Source organism: Periophthalmus magnuspinnatus, chromosome 19 (assembly GCF_009829125.3).
Source record: "Periophthalmus magnuspinnatus isolate fPerMag1 chromosome 19, fPerMag1.2.pri, whole genome shotgun sequence".
NCBI classification, from domain to species: Eukaryota; Metazoa; Chordata; class Actinopteri; order Gobiiformes; family Gobiidae; genus Periophthalmus; species Periophthalmus magnuspinnatus.
Window position 1 is genome coordinate 18,389,699 of NC_047144.1, and position 22,677 is coordinate 18,412,375.

Sequence of the window (22,677 nt, forward strand, 5' to 3'; positions counted from 1 at the left end):
AGGGGGAGGAGAGAGAGGAGGGAGAGAGGGAGAGGAGAGAGAGAGAGGAGGGAGGAGAGAGAGAGAGAGAGAGGAGGGAGGACAGAGAGAGAGAGGAGGGAGGAGAGAGAGAGGAGGGAGGAGAGAGAGAGGAGGGAGGACAGAGAGAGGAGGGAGGGGGAGAGAGAGAGGAGGGAGAGGGGAGAGAGATAGTGAGGAGGGAGAGGAGAGGGGAGAGAGGGTGAGGAGGGAGGGGAGAGGGGAGAGAGAGAGTGAGGAGGGAGAGGAGAGGAAAGAGAGAGACAGGAGAGGAGGGAGGGGAGAGAGAGAGACAGAGGAGAGAGGGGAGAGGAGAGAGAGAGAGGAGGGAGAGGAGAGAGAGGAGGGAGGGGGAGGAGAGTGAGAGAGAAACAGAGAGAGGGGAGAGAGAGAGGGGAGGGAGGGAGGGGGAGAGGAGAGAGAGAGAGAAGGGACGGGGAGAGGGAGGAGAAGAGACAGCGAGACAGAGAGAGGGAGGAGAGGGAGGAGAGAGAGACGGAGAGAGGGGGAGAGGGAGGAGCCGATGTCTATCTTGACGCGGTTATTTATAGTGATCACTTCATCCATTTTGAATGATTTTAACTTTGAGGTCCACGCGCGGAGCGGTTTAGTCGCGTCAAACTCAGAGGATTTGAGTAAAATTATAGTCACGTGACTGTAATGGGTCACATTTAAAACTATAGGAGTTAATCAGTAGGCCCGCCCTAAACTGTATACTACATACTGTATACTATACACAGTATAACTGTATACTATATACTTGTATACTGTATACTATATACCGTATACTATATAAGATATACTATATACTGTATGCTTTATAATATATACTGTATACTGTATACTTTATACTATATACTGCATACAATATACTGTATACTATACACTATATACTGTACTGCACTGTACTGTCCCACTTGTGAGCTTCCGTTTTACAGTTTAAAGTTTTACACTAGAGTGATCTACAGTGAGTAGAATTAGTTTTTTTCCGCTGGTTAAACATGAGAAAAGCATCAGACCAAACTGAGCGATGATGGAGATGAAAGTGTTTTTACGCACAACAGTGAAATACCACATGATAAACGAGCTCAAAGTAACAGAATAAAGTTGTTTACTTATTTCATATGGGGAGGTTGCTGCCAAATCAATTTATATTTATTTATTGTATCAAATATGTTTAAATTATGAAAGAAAACTGACCGCACGTGTTTGAAATGTCCAATGGGGTTTAAGCTGAGAAAACGATGCGGTTCAAATGGTGTTGGCGCCCTCTGCTGGACAACAACTTGAATTACTCTGTAAAAGCAGCTAACTGGTTTAACTAATCTATGAATCCACCAGCAGGGGGCGCTGAAGGAAGTAAAAGAACAATCACGTGCAGAGTTTACATTCACAAAAAATGTCTATTTCCCTGGATCAGCCGCTCAAACCTTTCAAAGTAACAGAGTAAAGGTCTTTAAGACTAAACCAGGACTAAACCAGGACTAAACCAGGACTAAACCAGGACTAAACCAGGACTAAACCAGTCATCCAGGTTTATTAAAGCTGGTTTAGAGTTAAACTGGTTTTATTATCCTACCTAAAATTAAAACTAGACAAACAAGGGAATCAAACCCACAACCTCCTGGTAATGAGGCAGCAGCACACATTCAAGTCTTTATACACATAAGAGTTTTCAGTCATTTTCCATGTTTTTATTCTTTTGTAGAAATTGGAAACTTGCAGAACAGAGACAGTTTAAGTGAAATCAGAATTTTTTTTATGTCGAGACAAAGGTCAAAGGTCAGCGACAGAGGTCACGTGAACGAGCCCAAAACAAAAACAGAAATACCCGACATCGTTTTCAGCAGGTACGGCTCAAACAGACTGTTTTATATTTTCCTTCTTGGCACAGTAATTGAAAAGATGAACAGAAACTAGAACATAAAGTTTACAAAGCCCGTGATTCCTCCACTATAAATAATAAATGAACATAGACTTTAAAAACTACATAGCTCCAGGTTTAAGCTTAGTGCTAACATAAATAAAAACTACAAAGCTACAGGTTTAAGCTTAATGCTAACATAAATAAAAACTACACAGCTCCAGGTTTAAGCTTAGCGCTAACATAAACATGGTTCCAGGTTTCAGCTTATTGCCAATATAAACACGGCAGCAAATATAAAACTCACAGTGAAGTGAAGTCCTGTTCAGATTAGCGTTTTTAAAAAACTGGTGTTTTATCGATAAAATGACACACGCTCCATTAAAACAACAGGACGATGAGTCCTGCCACAGACTGTCCAGAAAAGGGATTACGATGTTTAAAGGTGCACTGTGGAATTTTATGCAACAGTACAGGAGGTTTTGTCTAATGCTAACATTAACCTCAGAGCTAATGCTAACAGTACCCTCAGAGCTAATGCTAACAGTACCCTCATTGCTAATGCTAAGAGTACCCTCAGAGCTAATGCTAACAGTAACCTCATAGTTAATGCTAACAGTACCCTCAGAGCTAATGCTAACAGTAACCTCAGAGCTAATGCTAACAGTAACCTCATAGTTAATGCTAACAGTAACCTCATAGTTAATGCTAACAGTACCCTCAGAGCTAATGCTAACAGTAACCTCAGAGCTAATGCTAACAGTACCCTCACAGCTAATGCTAACAGTAACCTCACAGTTAATGCTAACAGTACCCTCAGAGCTAATGCTAACAGTACCCTCAGAGCTAATGCTAACAGTACCCTCAGAGCTAATGCTAACAGTACCCTCAGAGCTAATGCTAACAGTACCCTCAGAGCTAATGCTAACAGTACCCTCAGAGCTAATGCTAACAGTACCTAAAGTCTTTGGTCCACTTTTATAGACAGTCCTTGTTTGTGTGAATCTTGTAAACAGATCTGTTCTCAGTGTGTTTTTGTGGCGTGACGTCAGCAGCGTTAAAGGGAGGGCTGAGGATTAAAGGGACACAAGTGACTATTTAAAAATAATAAATGTTTTGTAAATTATGAGAAGGAAATAGCCGTGTTTTGGCCTTTTGTTTATTGGGGTTATACTCATTTCATAAACGTGACTTCTGTGTGTCCTCATATAAGTAAACATGTTAAAATGTTAAAAATCTAATGCCGATTTATTCACATTAATTACAAAAAAAAAACATTTAATCAGATGCAGTGGTTTACATTTTGTGTTCAGATTCAAGTCAACCAATTATCCAATCAGAAGCAGAATGAGCTCCTCACTTTGGGTTGTCAGATGCTACAAATAAAGTCCGTTCAAAAGTGCTGATGTGTCAGTTTAAGTCCATGTTTAAACTGTGATTATATTAAACTAATAAAAGGCTTGTGTCATTAAAAGATCACTTTTTCCATTTTACTCTCATCTCAAAGCTTTTTCTGTGGTGGGTTAAAAAACGACATAGTGATGAATGGTACCGTAACCATACTTTAAATATAAACAGAGTCACGTGATCTGAGGGCAGGCTCTGATTGGCTGAGCGGGGTGAATAGGCTTTTTCCATTATGGAGGTCCGTCTGGGATCCACAGCACTTTGCTCTGCTCCTGCTCCACCAAACTGAGGATCTGAGAGCAAACGAAGGAGACGCCACCACCCTGAACCACACCTGTGTAAAACGAGATTTTTAAATGATTTGTATAAAACATAAGGTAACACTTTATAATAACTACACCTTAAAGGGCCTGTACTCCATGTATTTGAGCTAAATGTGTCCTGCCCCAGTACAGATATTCTGATCCCAAGAGCTGCTTTTACATAATTAGTCAAAAATAAGTGCTGTCTGCATCCAAGTATAACAGTATATCTTAAGAGAATCAGGAAGTGCACGGTTAGAACGCTGCTAGAATGTTGTTAGTTTTACAGTGTTCTGAAAAGCTCTTATAAACTCATCATGGTGAGTTATGAGGATGCTCTGAATGCATAAGGGAAGTGAGGAAAAACTTTGGACTAAACTGTTTCAAATGAACTTGTTCTGTTTTTAATTTTTTTTAAACAGTAGGTACATTGTGTATGTATATGCGGCAGCGTCATTGACGACGTCACGATTGGCCTTGAATCACAAAAGCTCATGTTCTGAACAAGGAAAATATACAGAGATGATTCATGCATAAAGATTTCAGTTTATTACGAAATGAACAGACTCGAGAACAAATGGTCTGCAGTAGAAAAAAGGACACAACCACGAGGGCAACAGGGCAAAAAAACCCAAAAAACCCAAAACCCCCCCCCCAAAAAAACACTATTATAGAGTTTAGTATCATGACACTCGGAGCCAAACATGGAGGTTCAGATGGAGAATAAAAGGACATTGTTATATTTTCATAATGTTCTTATGCTCATTGTGTTGATGTGTGTACTACTCTGATCTGTCTCTGTGTGTGTACTACTCTGATCTGTCTCTGTGTGTGTACTACTCTGATCTGTCTCTGTGTGTGCGTGTACTACTCTGATCTGTCTCTCTGTGTGTGTACTACTCTGATCTGTCTCTGTGTGTGCGTGTACTACTCTGATCTGTCTCTGTGCGTGTACTACTCTGATCTGTCTGTGTGTACTACTCTGATCTGTCTGTGTGTACTACTCTGATCTGTCTCTGTGTGTGTACTACTCTGATCTGTCTCTGTGTGTGTACTACTCTGATCTGTCTCTGTGTGTGTACTACTCTGATCTGTCTCTGTGTGTGTACTACTCTGATCTGTCTCTCTGTGTGTGTACTACTCTGATCTGTCTCTCTGTGTGTGTACTACTCTGATCTGTCTCTCTGTGTGTGTACTACTCTGATCTGTCTCTGTGTGTGCGTGTACTACTCTGATCTGTCTGTGTGTACTACTCTGATCTGTCTCTGTGTGTACTACTCTGATCTGTCTCTGTGTGTGTACTACTCTGATCTGTCTCTGTGTGTGTACTACTCTGATCTGTCTCTGTGTGTGTACTACTCTGATCTGTCTCTGTGTGTGCGTGTACTACTCTGATCTGTCTCTCTGTGTGTGTACTACTCTGATCTGTCTCTGTGTGTGCGTGTACTACTCTGATCTGTCTCTGTGCGTGTACTACTCTGATCTGTCTGTGTGTACTACTCTGATCTGTCTCTGTGTGTGTACTACTCTGATCTGTCTCTGTGTGTGTACTACTCTGATCTGTCTCTGTGTGTGCGTGTACTACTCTGATCTGTCTCTCTGTGTGTGTACTACTCTGATCTGTCTCTGTGTGTGCGTGTACTACTCTGATCTGTCTGTGTGTACTACTCTGATCTGTCTGTGTGTGTACTACTCTGATCTGTCTCTGTGTACTACTCCGATCTGTCTCTGTGTGTGTACTACTCCGATCTGTCTCTGTGTGTGTACTACTCCGATCTGTCTCTGTGTGTGTACTACTCCGATCTGTCTCTGTGTGTGTACTACTCTGATCTGTCTCTCTGTGTGTGTACTACTCCGATCTGTCTCTGTGTGTGTACTACTCTGATCTGTCTCTCTGTGTGTGTACTACTCAGATCTGTCTCTGTGTGTGTACTACTCTGATCTGTCTCCGTGCGTGTACAGACATACTGTCCTCAAAAGCTGCTTTTAAAATAAGTCCCCTCTGAGCTGTCTGCATCGAATTATGAAGAGTTTTATTGTGCAGTAATCAGGTGGTGTGCGTTAGCATGCTAGTTGTCGTCAGGCTCCATTCTGAGAGTTAAACTAAGTGCTTATAAACTCATCGTGGTGAATAATTAAGATGTTTAAAAATGCAGAAGGTGAGTGAGGAATAACTTTGGACCACTGCAAACTGTTTAATGCCATACTGTGGAACATTTCAGGTAAAGAAATAAATCTCCATGGAAACAAAGTGGTGAAAAACCCATTTGTTGGCTCTACTTTTCCATAGGTTAAACCTGAAACGACATGTTGAAAACAGAGTTTTGAAAGTTTAAATTCACCTGTGAAGAAACGCCCAAACTCCTGCTCCACTTTCTGAGCGGCGTCAAACTGTTCTTTGGAATGTTTCTGAGAGAGTTTGTCCCGGAGGTAAACGGGGTCCTTTTGCTCCCTGAAAACACAAAATTATAATGTAAGATGATGAGCAACAGCCGATCTATATCATGATACCAGAGTGTTTGTATTAAAATTAATCCATGGGGCCTTTAAAATCCTTACATTTTCCTGTGAGGTTTTTTCACACTGAGCTCAGACACAAATCCTTTTGACGTCCTGGTCTGACTCCTAATCTCTTTATATCACTCAGATCCAATGACCTCCAATGCCATGTAAGACCACAATCTGCTAAAACCACGTCCTGCTACGACCACGTCCTCCTGAGACCACGTCCTCCTGAGACCACGTCCTGCTAAGACCATGTCCTCCTACGACCACGTCCTGCTAAGACCACGTCCTCCTGAGACCCCATTCTGCTAAGATCATGCCCTCTTATGAGTTAAATCACTGCATATGTCCTCCTGAGACCACGTCCTCTTAAGAACTTGTCCTCCTAAGACCCCACTCTGCCAAGACCATGCCCTCTAAAGGGTTAAGTTACTGCACATGTACTCCTAAAACCACGTCGTCCTGGGAACGTGATCTCCTGACACCTCGTCCTGCTGAGACCACGACTTAGCGGGCGATAATCAGAAATTACACATTAGCATGCTAGTTGTTAGCTTTACCGTGACTGCAAACTTCACTCTGGTCTCTGAAAGTTGTGCTAAGTGCTTATAAACTCATCGTGGTGAGTAATTTGAATGTTCTGAATGCATAAGGTAAGCGAGGAGTAACTTTGCACCACTGCAAACTGTTTAAAATGAACTTGTCCAGTTTCTCATGATTTTAAGACAGTAAAATCATACAGAGCCTTTAATATAGTCCTAATCTTAGTTTTACTGATTTAACTTTACTGTGTTAATATCACTGTATATTCACACTGTGGAGAGGTCACTGTTCAGTGGGTTAAGTCGCTGCACATGTTACCGTCTCATTTATAAAATATATTTTAATGATTCTATTGTTTCAAATACTGCAGTTTCTTCCACATTGTGTCCTGTAGCTTGGAAACAGTGAGGCGTGTTTCTCTGAGGCAGACAGGGGGCAGATGGCTCTCAGCTGATGATGGCTTAACTTTAGCACAATTCAATCCACACTATGGTGTCCCCACTGGGTCAAACCACAGGCCGGATTAACACAGCAGCAATCAGGAAAAAGGCAAAAGGAGCAGGTGGACGGGCTCAAGCAGTAATGGTGAGCAATTGGCTTTTCCAAAGGATTATGAAACGAGATGTGATGGACGTCCACGTTTATGTGAAGGAAAGATGAGATAAACAAAGAGGTGTGAGGGAAGGAGGAGTGAGGAGTCAAAATGTAATTATAATTTGAATGCAGTTCTTTAAAGGTGCACCTGCTTGTCTCCATGATGATGTTCCACAGTGTGGTATTAAGCTTCCATCTCCATGGAGACAAGCAAGCGACATTATCAAGTTACAGAATGCTTTTCAAGGTATTTTACAGCAATAAAAACACCCAGAATTAAAGAAATGCTAGATTGTTTTAATGCCCCACTGTGGAACATTCAGAGCCCTCCCGACCAAAAAGCCACAGGGTGCACCTTTAATATGAAGTCCTCTGCACAGAACTAAATCTGTGTCCAGTTTTCTTCAGTTTAAAAACCCTAAAGCTCAGAGCTCTACAAACAGCTCTACAAACACACAAACACACAGGGCATAGATTTAATTTAATAGGTCATGTTTCAGTCCCTCAAACGCTCCTGGAAATGTTTAAAGTGTTCACTCCACAAAAGGGCATAGTTTTGCTGAATTCTAACCACTAAGCCAGAGGCTGCATTTGACCCAGTGTTGCCGGGTCAAACCTGCATTTGACCCAGTGTTGCCAGGTTAAACCTGGAGGATTCATCTTGTCTTGGTCTGCTGCACATCTCCAGGAGGATTTGACCCGTTATAACTGCTGTGCTGTAAAGATAATATTTAAATGTCACCGTATAAGTGGACAGACGTCCAGTTTAATGACCCATAGTTTAATGACCAGTAGTTTAATGACATGTAGTTTAATGACCCGTAGTTTAATGACCCGTTATTGTGGCTCTGATTTCAAACTGGAGATTTTAATGGAGCTTTATATTATTTAAAGATCCTGGTTTATTTAAGTTTATTTAAGTTTCACTGTGTGGACGGGCTCAGAGGACACAGACTCTGTGGCCCTAAGACTCGTAAGGCCACAGACTCTTAAAGCTGGAAGACGACATGAAGTCCTCCAACATCTGTTTTCATATTAAAGGTGCAGTATGTGACTTTTCAGGTGAAAGGTCTCCTTCTTGAAAATGCAAAACACCTGCTCCCAACTCATGACATCAAATGGTGATCTGATGTGCTCAAACTGCCTTTACTTTTAGCTTGTTTCTGATGTTTTTATCTCGTTGTGTTTATTTCTGATGTTTTTATGGCCTCTGCAGTATAACGGTGAAAAGACTGGACTCACTTGATTTGTTTGGCATTCTTGTAGCGGATGAAGATGACGATGGGGTAGATGTGAGCGGCGTGGAGGCGTTCGATGGCGTAGGGGGCGATGTCGAGCAAACAGTGACAGTCCTGACAACGACACAAGTGTTTTACTTAAAGGGCCAGTACCTGATTATTCCCCATGTGTTTGAGGTAAATGAGTCCTGTCCCAGTACAGATATATTCTATACACAGCTCACAATGGTCAGAATCAGTCTGTGTGTGTAATTTGTGCTTCTCATTCTGCTTATCTTTTAAAAAGTGCTTATAAGCTCAACATGGTGAATAATGAGGATGCTCTGAATGCAGAAGGTGAGTGAGGAATAACTTTGAACCAAACTGTTTAAAATGAACTAGGTCTGTCTAGTTCTGTTCATGTTTTACGATGATAAATATCAGGTACAGCACCTTTAACGGAGGAGAGGATGTGGACAATGAAACGTCACATTTTTGCTTAATAAAATAAAATAAATACATTTTAAATAAATTCATATTAATTATTTTAATTGTACTTAAAAGGCTACAAACCTTTTCTGTGACTTCTTTAATGGTGGCTACGGTGGTCACATCAAAATGGCCGCTCCTCCGTCTGAAGTCGATGAAGACGCCGTCCTGAACGCCGCGCTCTATGGCCTGTTGGGACGCCTTCATCACCTCTGAAAACACAACATTAGGAAAATACTATGACATTATCAAAATTGAATCAAATTTAAAGCGCTTTTAAAACAAACACCCAGACTACACACTTCAATGGAGCCTGTGCTTCTGAAAACTATCCGTAGGGGGCGCCGGCAGCACGCAACACTTTGTGGTGATGACGTTTATGGGAACATACAAAACTGACATACAAAACTGACCTGGACACGCCTCCTGTAAAACTGACCTACAGGGTTAATGCTCTTCAGTAATTACGATCTGTGTGGAGCTGACAGACGCCTGTGTGTAAGACTAAACCAGAACAAATCCGAGGAGAGGTTTTAGACAGAACAGAGGAGGAAACAGGGAGAGGAGGAGGAAACAGGGAGAGGAGGAGACGAGGAGACAGGGAGAGGAGGAGACAAGGAGAGGAGGAGACAAGGAGAGGAGGAGACAGGGAGAGGAGGAGACAGGGAGAGGAGGAGACAGGGAGAGGAGGAGACAGGGAGAGGAGGAGACAAGGAGAGGAGGAGACAAGGAGAGGAGGAGACAAGGAGAGGGGGAGAGAGGGAGAGGGGGAGACAAGGAGAGGAGGAGACAAGGAGAGGAGGAGACAGGGAGAGGAGGAGACAAGGAGAGGAGGAGACAGGGAGAGGAGGAGAGAGGGAGAGGAGGAGAGAGGGAGAGAAGGAGACAAGGAGAGAAGGAGACAAACCATGAGGGCAGCGGCAGAACTTGGTGGACTCTTTAATGAGGTGATCTTTACATGGATCCACCAAAGGCCCAAAGATCAACACAGGACGAGGACTCAACGGCTCCACCTTCAGGACGTGCTGGTACACTAGACACACACCATCTACAGGAAGAGAGAGGAACAACATGTTGGGGGTCAATAGAACGAGGGCTGAAAGAGTTACACATGTGAAAAGAGATTTATCACCGCCATTAGAACAATTAAGACTAGAACATTTAAGATGATGTTTTTAGTATTTTCAAAAACAAAACAAAAAAAATCACATCAAACATTTAGTTTTTGTATAAATTATACAGTGAATTATTTAATACATTTTGATTTAGCAGTTGTCATTATAAAACATCCTGAGCCGTGTGTGTCTGTAAAGTTACAAGGGCTGCAATCACGCACCCTCTGTGATGAGGTATGATCTCTGACCCCTGTTCTCAACCTTTGTGATGACCCCTGACCCCTTGTTGTCTCACCCTCTGTGATGGGGAAGGACTCTGTGCTGATGGCGTCCAGCCCCACGTTGTCCTTGGCATCCTTGGAGTTGCTTCGTTTGTGTTTCTGTCGACGTCTGAAAAACGAGCGCCGTGCTGCTGCCGACAGAGACTTACTGCTGTCGTCTTTACTGTCGGGAGCATGTCTGCGGTACAACTCCTGATCCATGCTGTGGACAGAGGAGGATATACATATTATATACAATATATACACATATATATATATATATATATATATATATATATACATATTATATATATATATATGCTACATAGACGTTATTCTACACGTTTTATATATGTTATTCTACATGTTATTGTACACATTATTTTACATGTTATTTTTACATGTTATTGTACACATGGCCCACAGTGAAGTTTGTGACCCCACTTAATTTTTTTTTATTGCATTGTACTTGATTAAATGTGTTTTAAATGTGCTTGTTTGTGCTGCCTCAAGTGTTTTGTCTCAAACACTATTTTTACCATTCAGTATATGGTCGGGATTAAATGTCAGGATTAAATGTCTGGTTTAAATGTTGTGTTTAAAAGTCAGGTTTAAATAGAGCTGCTCACATGTACTGGCTGGGGATCTGGCCTCTCTGGAGCCTGTGGGCCTTCTCGTCCAGTTGCCATGCCGACCAGTATCCCAGGTTCCCATTGGGCAGAGTGTCGTCCACATAAAGAATATCATCTTTCTTAAAACTCAGCTCCTGCTCCACCTCAGCCACGCGCTCGTAAAGTGCTCTGGGAGAGAAACACATTTAAATATGTATTTAAAAAATATTTTAAAATATATAAAATCATTATCTTCCTGCTCCATTTGGTGATTTTTTTTTTCCTCATTAGTGAATCTGAATTAAAACAAAAGACAAAACAATCAATTTTATTAAGAAATAATTGGTCTTGTTGTTAACTCTGACGTTGACAAAGTTTGATCTTCAGTTCTCCAGGTCACAGGTCACAGCCCAAACAGCTGTGTTCTCGTCTCTTATTTTTGTAATTCCATTTTCATATTTGAAAAAAAACTTAAAGTAGTAATTTTCCAAGTCACACATTTAAACTCAACTTAAAACATTTATTTATTTATTGAAGAAAAACTGTTTCATAAACTATTTTCAGACTTGGTTCTACTGTATCAGTCCTACTTCCAGTGCCATCTTACCTGATGTAAAAGCCGTCCCCTGACCCGTCTTCTGACCGATCTCTGACCGCCTGCAGCTCATTCACACAGTTTTGAACTTTAAACGTGACGTTTTCTGCAGATTTGAGCATCTCCAGGTAAACCTCCTCTTTCGTCTTATTCTTCAAACTGACGCCATTGCACTGGAGGTCACACAGAGACAACATCAAAATGCATGAACTGTCAATGTCACATGTTAGAAACAGCTGATTAAAACAGGCTTCAAATAGTCTGATCAAACCTGAACTGAGGAATTACACAGATGGAACGTTTCAAACGACAAAAGACAACAGATAAATTAAATAAACCAGGTCTAACCCAGGACTAACTCCAAACCTAAGAAACGAGGACTAAACTAAGTCTAAACTAAGTCTAAACCAGGTCTAACCCAGGCCTGACCCCGGCCTCCCCACCTCCAGCATGAGGTCTCCAGGCAGTAGTCCATCTGGACACTTGGCGGCGCTGTCCTCATCCAGACTCTCCACAAACGCTCCAGTGATGTTTCCTCCACAGAGCTGCACGCCGAGGTCCCCCTGTACCCGCTTCAACCGCACCACCCGCACCTCCGCCTGTCTGTGAGGCCCCGAGCCCAACCTGAGGGGAAAGACATGGACCACATTAAAATGTACATCTATAATATACACACACAAACACACAAATAATTCAAAGAAAGTACCAAACATGGGTCACGTCATCTTTACTTTGCATAATGCTGTTTTGATTCATTTTGGTGGCATTTGTGTCCTCACTATGAGCGGACTCGCCTTTCCACAAACCCGATTCTCATTCAACGAAGAAGGGCCTGCACCTACTTGTTTCCGTGGAAATGCAGCCTTTACTATAATATTCAATTTTTTTCTTTTTTTTCTTTCAGTGTTCCCGACCTGAACGAGCCACTGGGGCTGGTGGCGGGGGTGGTCTGCTTGGAAGGAGGGGTCATGGTTCCTTCTTCCTGTTCGCTCAGAGCCTCAGCAGACGACAGGTGATCCGGGGTCGTGCCGCCGCTGTCCAGAGGCGTGGGCTGGTTACTGATCGACTCCAAACGAGAACTGAACAAAAACACAAAGAAAAATAAGAAAACATTATGACCAGGACAGAAGAAGTGTAAACGCTTATTCCATTTAAACGTTTCTTACCCTGATCGTGAGTGGTTCCCGAGCTGAAACATGTGAGGATTGTACTGGGCCAAAATAGTGACCGTATCACACTGTTGTCCAATCACAATCCTCGCTTGCTGCTCGGTGGCGTTCCTCAGGTTTATCCCGTTAAACTGAGACAAAACAAACACAAATTTAATATCATTTTAAACTTATTCAAAAACAGATCTAAAATAATCTGTGGTACAGCTACAACATCACCACGGAGACAAGCAGGTGGCGGACTCAATCAGAAAAGTTCCAAGGTGGTTCTTTAAGTCTGTGCCTCTGTGTTAAAGTGATTTACCTCCAGGAGCTGGTCTCCAAACTCCAGGTGCGCCTGGTGAGCGATGCTGCCCGCGGTCACTTTAGACACAAACACGCCTCCATTTTCTCCGCTCACGATGGAGATACCCAGAGGCTCCGCCCCCTTCTGCACCGTCACGTTACGAGGCTCCCCCAGGTACGGCCTGTAGGGGGGGGAAACGAGACATGTCTACAGAGTGTCCTAGTTTGCTTTTATGTGTATTTTTGAGTTCACTCTGCACCTGTTCGTCTCCATCAAGGTGTTTTTATTTGGCCTGGAATATTCCATAATACGGCATTAAACTTAACTTTGGAGATAAGTAGGCGGTGAACCCCGAACTCAAAACCCCAGCCCTCTATGTGATTAACCGCCTAAAAGTGAGGGTTGAGGGTTAAGGGTTGGGGGTTAGTGTTGCTACATACTAGCTCTATGTGATTTTTATCTATATATTTTATATAATATTCTTCAACCTCAACACTCAAAAAATATTTAGGATCAAGGAACCACAAATGACTAAAGTGTCTGGCCCAAGGACACAACAGTAAGAATGGCCTGTAGTTGGACTTGAACCATCAAACCTTGACTTTATTTTACATGAATCTTTTGCACATTTGCCCTGAACCTTCTGCCTTGTTCTAAAAGTGTTTTAAAAGTTTTAAGATTTTTAATTTCCATTTCTTCTTTATTTAAGAAGCTGATCAACCTCAAGCTTCACAGAGAAGTTTTTCTCAAAATTCTGAACAAGACAACACAGATTTAAACAAGGCACAACCAGAACAACAGAATGTCAAGTGAATATGTAAAGAGAATATATGAAGTGAATATATAAATATTGGACCAGTCAAAACTGAACAGAGTCCTACCCGTCTTTCCTCCTGTCGCTCAGAGAGGCGGGGCTCACGGATACTCGCGGCTGAGGTGAAATCGAGCTCTGTGATTGGCTGCTGCTGAACGAGGAAGTGTCCAGATTTACAGGGGACGTGGGAGGGGTGGGGCTACTGCACTCCGAGTGGGACAGAGAGCCTATGGCAGAGGAGACAGAGGGAGATGGTGTGAGAAAACATAGATAAAAATAAATCAAATCTATCGATTTATTGATTTGGTTTGATAAACCAATGTTGAAAGAGACTTGACCTCTATCAGAGCCGGAGGAGCGAGGATGTCGAACCAGAGGGATTTTGATTCTCTTGAACTGTCCTAAAGAAGCAGCTCCTGAAACAGAGAGAACAGCTTAATTAAACAGAAAAGGAAACATACCAGAACATTTTGTACAAAATCGAGTTTTTGTTTCACTTCACTTCTGTATTGTGCCTTTAAACTATTTAAGAGTAGACCCGATACTCGATACTGATTTTGACCCAAACTATCATTTTAAAAGGTCTTTTTTTTTTATTGTAATTTTCAAGACAAAATCAGTTTTGTTTATTACATCATGAGTCTTGCACTGCTCTGAACAGTTTCACCTTTATTTTATCAGGAAAAGTCTATTTTTATCCAGTTGTGATTTTTGTTCAGTATTGAAACCTGCTCAAATGAGGATCCAGTTTTGATATTAGTTTCAGTTTCGATTAGGACCTGATTTTCGATACTTTTGACAGACTGACAGTGGTTGGTGGCTAGTTCTATAAACATTTAAAAACAGGGTGACTCTGTACTACATTCCTTCAAATGTGATTTCAGGTTGCTCCTTAATCTGACTCTTTAGCCTAAACTATTCCACATTTTCTCTTATTATTTTATCATTTGTCAAGTTTTATTTTAAGTGTGTTTGAACCTGTTCTGTTGCTGGAGGGGAGACAGTTCGAGTTGTGTGAGGCCGCGCTGATCTCGCCAACGTCTTCAGAGCGTTTGAGGTTCAGGTCCAAACTCACACGGCCCTGGTGCTGAGGGCTAAAAAAGGAACAGAGGGAGGGAGAAATGGAGAGAGAGAAAGTGAGGGAGAGACAGAGAAAGAGAGAGAGAGACATAGAGGGAAAGAGCCAGAGAGAGAGGTAGAAAGAGAGAGAGGGAGAGACAGACAGAGGGAGAGAGGGAGAGAGGAGGTCCACAGGAATCAGTTATTCAATTTAGAAGAGCCCATAAACAATGTGTGAAGTGAACATCAGTGACACAGACACTGACCACAGACTGTGTAAAGACGTGACTAAGTGAGTGTGACGTCACCCACAGCGAGGCTAGAGCAGTTATAGGGGTGAATTTGGAGCAGAGTTCCATATTTGGAATTCCGACCGCGAGTATCATAGCAACCAAAGAGCCAGGAGTGAATGATCAGGAGCGAGGCTGTTGAGGGTAACACTTCCTGGCTGCACCACTAGTTTAGCAGGGAGTGGGCGGTGTCAGTCAAACCTGTTTCTAATGCTACCAAGAGCGACCTCGGGGAAGGAAGACGCCTGATTTGTCTGTTATTAATGGTCATATCTTGATTTATGGACAAAATTGTGAAATACAAAAACAGGATCATGTAGAGCGGGTTAATACAAACATTTTAAGAGGGGCCACAATTTTTACATAGAAAGTGAATTGGAGCCAGAGTCGATGGAACTGGAAGTGCGCCCATGGTCACTTCCTGCTAGCTAGTTAGCTATGTCCATTTATATACACAGGCTACAGCAGTGTCTCATTTGCTCTGGTTAAAAGAAATGTGCTGTGTTTTATTTGCACAGGTTTAGCTGCTCATCTCCAAGAGAAACGAGTGTAAAATCTGACCTGTAACTTGACCTGGCTGAGTCGCCCCTTTGTCTCCAAGGAGGAAGATAGGTATAATGCCATTGTGCCAATGCCACTGTGGAACATTTCAGGCAAAGTAATGACATCTCCATGGAGACAAGTAGGTGAAGACCCCAGAAAAGTTACAATGTCCACCATTTTGGAATAAAGGTCCTAATTATTCTGGCTAAGAACGGTTTGGTCACTTAAAGTTTAATGTGGCAAAAAGGTCTCCACCATTTTGTGAACAAAACCTCAGCAGAGGGCGCAAGGAACAGAAAGTGAATATATGGGTCAAGAGACTTCTACATGACCAGAGAGGGCAAATGGACCTCGTGTGTGAGTGGTCAGTGGAGTCGTGGTCAGTGGAATCGTGGTCAGTGGAGTTGTACCTGGTGAGTGACTGGACCGTGGAGTTATTCTGGACCTCATGGCTCCATGCTGTGTAAACTGGGTTCCTCATCACCGCGGTGATGGCGGAGCAGGGGGAGGGGCCTCTCTGCGCCGCATCTGTGGAGAGAGGGTATATTAAAGGCGCTGTACCTGAAAATTGGACCTGGCTCGTCATAAACGGTCTGAAGGTCCAGAGTTGTTCCACATGTGATGCATTTTGAGCATCCTAATTATTCAGTTTAAAAGTGCTTTTCAAAACTTTGACAGGTCATAGGAGAGTTTTGCTGTTGCTATACTGCTAAAAATCAAATAGAATGCTAACAGTGCACCCCTGGTTCTCTGAAGATAAAAAGCCATTATAATTAGATGCAGACGGTACACAGTGGTCTCATTTTGCCCTCAAGAGCTGGAGGTCTGCATGGAAAAAAGTGCAGCACCTTCAAAAGCCTGGTTTTGTTCACATTAAGATTTTAACAATTTAATAATATACAGAGTTACTGCTTTTCTTACGTCCAGAGATGGTGCTGTAGTTCGGGGGGGAGAAGGGGAGGCTGTAACGGTTGCTCCTCACGGGAGAAAAACGTAGCAGGTCGACGGGTTCAGGTGAGTGCTCGTCATTTGAAAAACTCTGCACCTAAAAAAAGACAAAATACCTCCATTAAAAGTTGACTGAAAAAGAGTAAAACAGAAAGTGGCCATATTTTTTAACCTAATCGTGACATTAACATAACCTTAAAGGCATTTTATAATCAGTTATTTACATAAAAGAAAGATTAAGGGCCTTAAAGGGGATTTTTATAAATCACTGGTCAGTTATTTGGTTCAATCTTTAAATTAAACTATTATATTTATAGAGTAAAAATGAACCGACAGAGAAAGTACAGTCTGTTTTGAGAGACAGACACAGGGCCCATGGAGGATTAAACAAACACTCAAAAATGTGAATACTTTCATTCACACATGTTTGAGTAACACTTTATTATTAGTCTGTTACATCTCCAAAGCTCAAAATGCTCTGTTCCTCATTGTGGTGTCATGAAGTGGTAGTTTTCAAGTTAACAGCTCCTTTTACCTTTAGTTCAGAAGAGATTGGAAATTTCATGATGATCCAAATGATTCTAGTGAAGGTGTGTTGAGTTTAAAAACACTGTGGAGCACTTCCTGTATTACCACATGATGACATCACAAGGTGGAACGGAGTGTTTTCAGTTTGAGAGAAGAACTCAGACTAAATATGCAGGGTTTCTGTGTTAAACATGTGTGAATGAAACAAAACACAACTCCAGGTCTGTTTGTGATGAGGAAACAACATTAAAACAGAGATTAGAGACCTTTAAATTAATGATGATGATAATAATAATGATGATATTGAATAAGGCCTGTTACCTGCATGGGCATGGATATGTGCAGTGGCGTGACGTTCCTCGACGTTGGGGCCGACTTGGGTCTATAGCGTCTCTCTCTGTTTCTCTCTCTCTGTGTCTCCGCTCTTTTTCTCCCCCCCTCCTCCTCCCCCGCTCTCTCCGCTCCCTCCCCCGCCCCTGTATCCGAATACAACTGCTGACCCTCCCCCTCCCTCTCCCCGTCATGCAGTCCAGGTGCAATCCCGGTCGGAGACATAGGGGGCGTACCGGTGGTTATTGTAGAATCGGAGGCGGAGCTGTTTTGTTGTCTGTGTTTAAATCTGAACGAATCACTTCTCGTTGGCGGAGTGGGAGGATTTTCTGAGATGGAACTCTGTGGGGAAAGCTTCGGCGCGTGGGACAGGGAAACGTAATCCAGTTTGGGAGCGGTGTCCGGTCTCTTGAAAGCTCCGAGGTCAAATATAGACTTTCTTTGTTTGGGTTTTTTGAAAATTGAAAGATTGAAAGAAGTGCATTCTGGGATAGACGCACCGACCATAACTTTAGGCCATGTACCGCCACTAGGTGGAGCTGTGTTTCGATCTATGTTGACTGGGGGAGGGGCAAAGTCTGTAGACATTTGGTTAAAGCTCATGATCGGTGGATGTGCGAGGTCTCGTCTTCTGTAGCAGTAATCTGGGTGATTTTCTGAAGGACAACGGGGTGATGCATTATGGGACAAAGACCGAGAATGTAAACGATTTGAATACGAGTGGTTGCTGTGGTTACTCTCGTGTTCACTGTCGCCGTTTTCGTGGTGGTGGGGGCAGTTGGATTTGGGGCAGGTGGCGCTGTTGTTGTGTTTTATATTTCTGAGGTCACATGACTGGAGACGAGGCACAGAATCCCGAGAGCTTTCGAATAAGAGACTTTGGCCCGAACAGCTCTGAGGGAAAATCTGAAAAATAAAAATATACAATTAATAAAAAGGAAAAGAGGCGATTTAAACACAGCACTAGAGAAACAGGGAACACAACAAACAAAACAAACACTGGAATGATGCATTATTTTAACTTTTAGGCCTTTTTTAAACTACTTGAGGTAATGGTTCTGTTGAAGAGGTAATGGTTCTGTTGAAGAGGTAATGGTTCCTTTGAAGAGGTAATGGTTTTGTTGTATAGGTCAGTTTTGATACAGTCTTGTATATATTTGTTGAGAAAAGTTTAGGCCCCTTTGGTCTAAAACTCAGCTCTTTCTCTGTGAGTCACATTAGCACTTTCTATTGTAAACATGCACATCCATTTTAGAAAGAGTCATGGCGACAAAATAAAACGAAATACTGGTTTTGTGTGGATGGCCAAAACTTAAACAGGAGAATACTGAACTGTTTGGACTGTAGGATCCAGACTCAACCCCAAAGTGAAGTTTTATTAATAATCAGTTTACCTTCAGGAGAGAGACGCTGACAGCATCACCACAGCTCCTCAGTAAAGACTCACATTCAGACAGAGACTTGTTATCCAACGCAATTCCATTTATCTGTGAAAATCACATCCAGACAATAGAATACAACGCATAATAATAATAATAATAATAATAATAATAATAATAATAATAATAATAATAATAATAATAATAACAATAACAATAACAATAACAATAACAATAAAACACATCCAGACAATATTAAATACATTTTTTGGGATTATGACACAGCAGTAATCCATTTTCCCTTCTGAAGTAAATTACCAGAAATGCAAACTGTGTTTTCCAGTGTGATAATTACTAATGTGTAATTTTCATTGTGAACACAAGAGGGCACAACAGCACTGCAGCACACAATTTAGACTTAAAAGGTTTTCAAATAGGTGAATTTTTATTTTTGATATACTCACAGCCAACAGTCTGTCCCCGACGTTCAGAGCTCCTTCTCTGGCAGCTGGGCTCCCAGGGGCCAGAGCCGCAACGAACACTCCACTCTCTAAACCAATCCCACTTTCTGAAAAATATACGAAGCAATGTGATAATGTGTCAAAAACAAACACAATAAACATAAAACAAATATAATAAACAAATAGACATAATAAAAGAAGAAATATTCAGAAAATAACCCCACGTTCAACGAAACACACACAGACTAGAGATTGATTTAAAAATGATAAAAAGTTACATACTGGGGCTTTAAACTGTAAAGCAGTCTGCACTCTCAAATACACTTTACATGATTCATTCACTCCCAACCTCTCAGACCAACAGCTCACACAGCACTATCATATGCGCGTCTTGCCCAAAGACACGGGTACAGGATGCTTCACCTTTGCTCCCGGTCAGGCTGATCTGAACAGGTGTGACGACGCGTCCTCCCAGAGACTTCCTCCTCCTCACGACCATATTTAGAATGCCCTCGCCGCTAAGCACCGCCTTAATCACCTGCTTCCTGTCCTTATTGGTCAGGTCAACATCATTCACTTTCAACAGCCAATCGTTCACTCTGAAATAAGAACATTTAATATTATAATATTATATATTGTCATAATATTAAAACGATTGAAGAAGTTTGGCAACCTCAGTCTTCCTTCAGCGACGCTGCCTTTGTCGACTTTACTCACAAAAACACCACAGTCTCCAGGTAAATATGGATCACTGACCCCCTCTGACACGTCGAACCCAAGGGCCTTTAAATCCATGTCCTCAAAAAACAGAAAAAGTAAGACATAAATTTACACATTTATCTGGCTAAAGCTAACGCTAACATCAGACTGGTTGAAATCATAGTGACCCAGAAAAACAGCTTCGAATTTTGTGTTTGAGCAAACTGATCTCTCCTTCATTATCATTTCTCTTTTTTTTAAGTTGATGGGGTCTAAGGCCAGGGGGCGCCATCTGCTTGTTTCCTGCGAATGTTGGTTAATCCGTTATCAACGAATTACTCAACAATCAACAGTTTTACTGAGCCCTGAGGCGACTGAAGCTGTGACTTTGGACGACATATAAATACATAGATCTGATGGTCAAACAGTCAGAGACGATCAGAGACAGTTAGATGGTCAGAGCACAGAGGGATGGACATATTGGTGATAAACTAGAATATTTAGAACATAGAATAAAATAAACCAAAGAATATTATAATTAGTGTCGTCACAAACTGAAATTTAAAGTTGAGTTTGATTCTAAGGAACAGACTCTACTCGATATACAATACACCATGATGATAGACACACTGTGTGATCCCCTCAGTGTCCAGGTAGGTTCCACAGTGGCCCGTGTGTGTGTGTGTGTGGGGGGGTGTGTGTGTGGGGGTGTGCATGCGTGTGTGTGGTTCCATACTAGTCCATGGGTGTATACGAGTCTATGTGTCTTATACTTGTGAAAGCTCAGCTCAACATCATTATAAACATATTCAGGTTAATTTCTGTCAATGGGACATTTTTAGTATCAATGCCTGGAAACACTGAGGATCTAGTTTTGATACTAGTTTTAGTATCGATCAGTATCTGATTCTCGATACTTAGGTGTTATAACTGTTGTTCTTACTCTTTGTTTCTCCAGTTCCACCACCTCCGTTTCCCACTCGATGGAGTCTGTATCGATGGCCGAGTCGTGAGAGCTGTGGGCTATGAGCTGATGAAACCGTGCCTCCTTCTCAAACTGGTTCTCCATCTTCTCTCTAAAATAAAAAAATATTTTATGTTTAAATTTAAATAAATGTACAAATGCTATTTTTGTTTTTGGTCATGTCAGGCTCTACTGTCAGAGCAGAAACAGTTTAGAAACTAGAAATGTGCTGTATAAATGTGGAGACAGCACGAGATCATCATAAGTCTTATAGAAAGTTGACCCTTAATTGTCTCTTGCTAAAAACAAACACTGCTGTGGCACAATTTGTCCACTAGAGGGCAGTCTAGTTCTATTGTACAATTGTAAAAGTAACAATCTGGTGATAATGTTAAAGTGATAACATACAACTTTCTGGGATGGAGAGTCAACGCCATGGAGACACTTAAACCCAAACCTCATAGAGACAGAGATGTTTAATGTCACAATGCAGAACATTATATGCAAAAATACCACATTTCCATGGAAACAAGGGGGAGCTCAAATATCTGTGGCTCTGAGCTTAAACTAAACAAAACCGATTAAGTCAATAATTCACACAGTTGTTATATGTTTAAGTGTTCAAATTATTTTTAGTTAAAATTCTTGTTTACTTGATTTCTTTGAGTTCTCGCGCTGCGTCGTTCTTCTGTTTCCTCGTGTCGTCCAGGTTCCTCAGAGCGTCGGCGAGCTCGCTCACGGCTCGGTCCCTCTCCCTCCTCAGGTTGTCACATAACGTCCTAAAGAAAGGAACAAAATGGAATAAAAAGACATGATTAGATATTTACTTTATTTCTCACCTGAACTGGAACCAGGACTTTAGATTCAGAATATTCATGAGGCTCAACATTTGAGGAGTGCAGTATTCAGCCCACATAAAATTATACAGTAATATAATATATAATATTTCGGTTTAAATTTAAATTAAACATTTAAATGAAGTAATTTATTTCATCAGTGAAACTGATAGACTCGTTTTGACTGATGGACATTTCTCTTATCACACATCAGATCAGACACAAGTTAAAATGTTCAAAAAGATCTAAAGTTATTCATAGTCACGTACTTGTCTCCAATGTAAAAGGAACAGGCACTCTGTAAAGGAATATTCCACAGTATGACATTAAGTCCTTTTTACAGACTAATGGTATCACCTGCTTGTTCCCATAGAGACAGATAGATTTAATGCCATATGGTGGGAAATTCCAGCCAAAACAATGACATCTCTGTGGAGATGAGCATGTTGTGAGGCTTCCACCAGAAAGTGTCATAGTGTAGCTTTAATTCTCACCGTATGCTCTCTCTCTCCGCCACGATCTTGTCTCTCTCGTCAAAGGCCCAGTCACGTCTGCACTTGGCGACGTCGGCCTCCTGCAGAGCGTCCCTCAGCTCCTGAGAGATCGCGTCAAACTGTTTCCTCGACACCTCCAGGTCTTTGTTCACACGCTCCAGGTCCAGAGTCGCAGAGTCCTGTTTCTGAAAATACAAAGAAAAAAGTGAATATATGTATAAAAATGTACCCAATGCATCTGATCGACAAAATATTATGATATTTTGTCGATCAGATATTATCGACTTTTCATTATAGATGTTTCATTATAGACGTGTTCATTATCGTCGGCATCGATCGAACCGTTTAAAGGGACAC

General features: G+C 41.7%; 1 protein-coding gene across 1 annotated transcript in view; it reads right to left on the minus strand.

The window, feature by feature from the left end:
- Window positions 1–2,416: 2,416 nt before the first annotated feature.
- LOC117387046 (disks large homolog 5-like) overlaps window positions 2,417–22,677 on the minus strand; it is a 35,219-nt gene continuing 14,958 nt past the window's right edge. Inside the window, exons 9-33 of the mRNA XM_055229451.1 lie at window positions 22,321–22,505; window positions 21,644–21,769; window positions 20,970–21,102; window positions 20,001–20,125; window positions 19,751–19,926; window positions 19,331–19,434; window positions 18,882–18,974; window positions 17,479–18,393; window positions 16,603–16,726; window positions 16,092–16,209; window positions 14,768–14,883; window positions 14,128–14,205; window positions 13,857–14,016; window positions 12,994–13,156; window positions 12,687–12,820; window positions 12,435–12,599; window positions 11,964–12,144; window positions 11,533–11,693; window positions 10,944–11,114; window positions 10,350–10,537; window positions 9,847–9,987; window positions 9,024–9,151; window positions 8,476–8,585; window positions 5,934–6,043; window positions 2,417–3,623 (exon numbers count right to left, since the gene is read on the minus strand). Of these exons, the coding sequence (XP_055085426.1) occupies window positions 3,520–3,623; window positions 5,934–6,043; window positions 8,476–8,585; window positions 9,024–9,151; window positions 9,847–9,987; window positions 10,350–10,537; window positions 10,944–11,114; window positions 11,533–11,693; window positions 11,964–12,144; window positions 12,435–12,599; window positions 12,687–12,820; window positions 12,994–13,156; window positions 13,857–14,016; window positions 14,128–14,205; window positions 14,768–14,883; window positions 16,092–16,209; window positions 16,603–16,726; window positions 17,479–18,393; window positions 18,882–18,974; window positions 19,331–19,434; window positions 19,751–19,926; window positions 20,001–20,125; window positions 20,970–21,102; window positions 21,644–21,769; window positions 22,321–22,505 (4,209 nt within the window). The 3' untranslated portion in view covers window positions 2,417–3,519. The remainder of the gene's footprint in view (window positions 3,624–5,933; window positions 6,044–8,475; window positions 8,586–9,023; window positions 9,152–9,846; window positions 9,988–10,349; window positions 10,538–10,943; window positions 11,115–11,532; window positions 11,694–11,963; window positions 12,145–12,434; window positions 12,600–12,686; window positions 12,821–12,993; window positions 13,157–13,856; window positions 14,017–14,127; window positions 14,206–14,767; window positions 14,884–16,091; window positions 16,210–16,602; window positions 16,727–17,478; window positions 18,394–18,881; window positions 18,975–19,330; window positions 19,435–19,750; window positions 19,927–20,000; window positions 20,126–20,969; window positions 21,103–21,643; window positions 21,770–22,320; window positions 22,506–22,677) is intronic.